This window comes from Coenobita brevimanus, chromosome 43, assembly GCF_032717465.1.
Source record: "Coenobita brevimanus isolate Jiangsu-jjx chromosome 43, ASM3271746v2, whole genome shotgun sequence".
Classification (NCBI taxonomy): Eukaryota; Metazoa; Arthropoda; class Malacostraca; order Decapoda; family Coenobitidae; genus Coenobita; species Coenobita brevimanus.
This window is the reverse complement of record NC_136996.1, coordinates 1,214,538-1,219,682: the sequence shown is the minus strand read 5'-3', so window position 1 is coordinate 1,219,682 and position 5,145 is coordinate 1,214,538. Positions and strand designations below refer to the sequence as shown.

Genomic DNA, 5,145 nt, shown 5'->3' with positions numbered 1-5,145 from the left:
CACACACACACACACACACACACACACACACACACACACAAACATACATATATACATAAATAAATATATACTAAACATATAAATATAAATGAATAAACAAATAAATAAATACATGTATACATATGCATACATACATACATACATACATACATACATATGTATATATTCGTACACATCCAGGTGCCTTATTAATCCCGTAAGGTGTGGCCACATACGATTGGCCTCCATATCACCCTGTCCTCCTCCATCAGGCTGCCCTTTCTCCAACTTATACCCTCTCTCAAATACCTCTCAGCCTTAACCCTTTAGCTCATCCTCTTTTCCGCCTCCCCTCCCCCTTCCACCGCACCCACATACATTCTCCTCGTCAGTCTCTCATTCTCCAGTCTCTCCACATGGCCAAACTGCCTCAAGGTACTGCACTTAATGCTTTCCAACATATCCACAGCCATACCACAACTCTCCTTCACTTCCTCATCGGCCTGCCTGCCTCTCCACTTAATGCCTCATCTCTGTGTTGAAGGTTTACTATATTTCCCAAGTCGTTCAGTTAATAACAGTCATTTCCACCTTAAGCACAGAGCAACTTGTCTCTATCATCATACATTCACGCTGAGGAAATGTGATAACTGGGGACGGGAGGAAATGAGATCAACTGGGGACGAGAGGAAATAAGATCACCTGGGGACGAGAGTGTATTGAAGGAAGGTGAAAAATGAGGAATGTAGGGTGGAAAACAAAACCTTAACCGAGGATAATGAGCACTGCGAGTGAGAGGAATACACGGGAGGAGGATGGGACGGGGAAAGTGATGCTACAACCCCCCACCACGCCACGCCCTTGTTGAGGTCGTGGCGGCTGAGGTAGGGTGGGGGGGTGAGTGAGGGCTGGGGAGGGGGGCTTGTGAGGGGCAGGGGGGGCTAGTGAGGGGGAAGGGGGGTTCAGTGGGTGTTCTCGTAGGTATATATGCCGGCGTCACCACCCTACCTCCACCACAAGCCATCATGAAGCTTAAGGTAGGACATCACTGACATTACGTTGGGTTACATCTATACTCTTTTTTACTCTAACTTGGCCTAAAAAAATCCACTTCTCTTTTTTGCATGCTGAGATGGAACAATAGATTAGTACTAGAATATTTGCTAGTCACGAAGAAGTGCTACAGGAAGGATGTAGAGTTATAGCATCGTCTTTTTCTAGAACTGAGCTGCGTGAAATAAGCTACAAGAGGACGGATATTTGGGTCAGGTTAAGGTGAAAGAATTATAGTTTTTAGTCACGGTAGCAAGTATGGCGGTATGTTTCTCCCACAACAGGTATGACAGAGGTAATCCGAAGGAAGTGAAATGTATTGGGTGTTTGGGAATAGAGAGAGAGTTATCTCCACATTAAAAAGATATAAGGAGCGAAAAAAGGGGTATGTTAATCGGTAGTTTGGAGAATAAATCGTTAAGGAACAGGTGCTACGGAGTCTTCTATGTCCACATTAAATAAGAAGCAAAAAAAAAAAAAAAAAAAGGATGTTAATGGGCAGTTTTGGAAACTAAATCGCTAAGGATGAGGTGTTAGGGATGAAGGACCATGGACCCCTTACGCTCCGGAAGTAGTAACACGGACCTCCTTATTTTTTTAAGACGCGTGTAGAAGCAGACAAAGATGGGTATGAAAGAGAGCAAAGTGTTGAAGAAGATGCTGAGTGTAGTTGAGGTGTGGGGGAGAGAAAAAGGGTGTAAGGGTGAGAGAAATGAAGTGCTTGAGGCCCATGAGTGAGGTGAGATGAGTTGTGGAGATGTGACAGTGAGAAGCAGGTGTAGAAGACGCAGCATGGTGGACATGATAGACCAGGGTGTGTGAAAGTTCTGAGTGATGATGATGATGCTGATGATGATGAAGTGTGAAATGTATGTGACCATGTGGAGAGAGCGATGATGATAGTGGTGACGATAATGATGATGATGGTGATGATGACGGTGATGATGGTGATGATGATGATGATGATGATGATGATGATGATGATGATGATATACTTTTCTCCCCCCTCCCCTCCCAGGTGTGTACCCTTGCTGCCCTGACCGCCTTGGCCCTGGGGGCGTCACCCCCCCATTATCCCCGCTATCCCCCCTCCTACCCCCCTCCCGACCCTTACCACCCCCCACCCCCACCCCCCGCCTACCCTCCTCCTGCACCCTACCATCATCCGGAGCCTGACTATCCTGATGTGAGTATTGTTATTATTATTATTATTATTATTATTATTACTATTATCGTTGCTGTTAGCAGGGGTAAGAATTCAGTCATCCTCCCTGCTTACCCCCCCCCCTCTCTCTCTCTCTCTCTCTCTCTCTCTCTCTCTCCGTGGATAGAGAGTGAACGTACATCATTATTTTTTTTTTTTTCAAGAACCCGCCCCCTCCCCCCAAAAAAAGCATAATTTCTCTGTAAACACCATTTCCACCACTCTTCTCCTCCTCCTCCTCCTCCTCCTCCTCCTTCTTCTTCCTCTCCTCGTCCTCTTCCTCCTTCCGTTACACACTCTTCCCTACATGATGGACACATTAACCATCCCCTAACCACAGTTTCCCCTTCAAACCACGCCACACTTTCTAATCTTCCCGTTGCTATGTTACGCAACCTACCTCTCAGCAACGAGGAAACCATAGTCGTATTTCAAGGGAAGCGGGAAACGTTAATTAGCGTCGGCGTCAACTTTCCCAGGCCAGCGCGGCGTCACCTGGATGTAAACATATGGGTTGTGTTTACGTTGGTTTGGGAGATTTCGTAACCGTCTTTCTCGGCGATTAATTTTACTTGTTTCGACTTTAATATCTTCTTCCATGTCACTTGAGCAAACTTTGTCGATATTGCAGGTATGAATAGCAGTAAGCATGAGAGTCTGAAGGTGTAACAGATAAAATAAATAAATGAAAAGAGGTAATTTTGCATGTCACACCTTTAATATTCTCTTTTATGTAATTTATGTAAACTTTGTCGATTATGAAGGTATGTATAGCAATAAACAAGAGACAGTGAAGGTGTAATAAGGAAAACAAATCGCAAAAGAGGAGGAATCAATGTCTCCCATGCCGATTCATCCGAGAACATTAGCTCTCTTGCGTCACCGAAATATGACCACCCGAAGTTTCACTCCCATTTGCGGGAACAGAATGATAACAACCATACCTTTCACTACACCAGGCCAGGCTAGACAAATTACTCCACTGATTCTTGTGACGTGAAAAATAAATAAATAAATAAAACGCTTCTCGCCACAACACCCCCTCGGCCTGTGATGTCCATGGCTGTGGTCATGTAAATAAGCGGTGTTGAGTGAGGCCAGTGACTTAATGGCGAGTTTTGCTATACACTTATGCGTAACCCCTTCGTAATTATGTCGTCTGCTCCGTTTTACTCTTGTTACTGCCTGACGGGTGTTGGAGAGGGATGCCTTCACGTGGTGGCACCGATACAGCTGCGTGTCTCCACTGCCCGGTTATACAGACGTCCCTCAGTTCCCTCCCTATCCCCCCAGAGAAGAATGGTGAACTGCAGGAGGTATACAGCTTCAGTTGCAGCTCACAGGGTTCACATTTCAGATGAACCAGGGGATACTAATACTACTGCTGCTGCTGCTATTATTGTTACTACTACTACTACACAGGCATGATTTTTTTTTTTTTTTTTTTTTTTTTTGTTGCTACAACCACACTCCTCATGGAACACTGGTACTGCCCTGAGGTAAGCGAAAACACTTAGCACCTCCAGCATGTAACTGGAAAAAAACCTATGACTCTCAGGACGGTCAGACTGTGTGACGAAGTCTGTTATGGTTTCCCCTGTGTCCCTGTTCACCCAGAAGTTAGAGGGAAGAGGATGTAAAGAGTTGCTTGTCTTTAACTTAAGGAAGGATTTTGATTGTAGAAATTGATTGGTTTAATAGGTCGTGTAGTTGATAGATGTAGCTTCTAAGTCTTCTTCAACACCCTCCTACCCTCCCTCAGGTGCCGCCCAAGTATAAGTACGCTTACGATGTTAACGACGACTATCAAAAGGTCAAATTCGACAAGACAGAGGAGCGCGATGGCTACAAGACGAGCGGGTCCTACAGCGTCAACCTCCCGGACGGTCGTCGCCAGGTTGTGACGTATTCGGACAACGGTGACGGTCTGCTGGCTGATGTGACGTACGAAGGGGAGATCAGCGTCCAGCATCACCCCCCTGCCTATCCCCCACCGCCATACTTCCCTGCCTACCACCCCGCCCCTGCCTATCCTCGCTACCCTGCTTACCCAGACCCACCCGTCCCCAGTCCCATAGAAGAAGTGCCTGACATTGACGTGAGAGGCGCTGCTGAGGAGGCGCCTGCTGAAGAGGTCACGGATACTGAGGTTGATGCTGAGGCTGCTGCTGAAGAAACACCTGCCGAACCTGCCCCTGCTGCCCCTGCCCCTGCTGAACCTGCCCCTGCTGAACCTGCCCCTGCTGAAGTTACCCCTGACGATGCTCCCCCTGCTGAGGATGCCCCTGCTAAGATTACCTCCGATCCTGCCCCTGAGGAGGAACTTGAGGAGGTTGAGGTGGAGACAGAGGCTGAGGAAGTGTCCACCGACGCCCCAGAGGCCTGACCCGACCTGCAATGACCCCGTGACGTCACACCAGGCCCATCGAATCACCTGTATCCGACCCACACACCTGTAGCTACCCCACACACCTGTATCTGACCCACACACCTGTAAATGGCCCACACACCTGTATCTGCCCCACACACCTATATCTGCCCCACACACCTGTATCTGACCCAAACACCTGTATTATTATTATTATTATTATTATTATTATTATAATCATTACTACTACTACTACTACTGCTACTACTACTATCATTGTTATTATTATTATTATTATTATTATTATCATCATCATTATTATTATTATTATTATTATTATTATGTGTGGGTGGATCCTGAGTTTCACCTGGCCAAATACTTCCATATACAGGTTCATTTTTACCCCTTCAGTCCGGTGACCTGTTTTCCTATTTTTCCTAGCTATTTCCAGAAGATTTTTGTTGATTTTTATTCATTTTGGAAAGATCTGTGGTAATGAAAAGGTTAATGATGACTATGACCCGTATTCTCGTCAGTGTAG

At 46.1% G+C, this 5,145-nt stretch overlaps 1 protein-coding gene across 1 annotated transcript; it reads left to right on the top strand.

Moving 5' to 3' along the window:
* The first annotated feature begins 1,656 nt into the window (after window positions 1-1,656).
* LOC145397782 (uncharacterized) lies at window positions 1,657-4,622 on the top strand. The gene is made up of 3 exons (XM_080270805.1): window positions 1,657-1,707; window positions 2,045-2,218; window positions 3,999-4,622. Exons 1-3 carry the CDS (start codon window positions 1,657-1,659, stop codon window positions 4,620-4,622), a joined length of 849 nt encoding a protein of 282 aa, XP_080126931.1.
* Window positions 4,623-5,145: the final 523 nt, after the last annotated feature.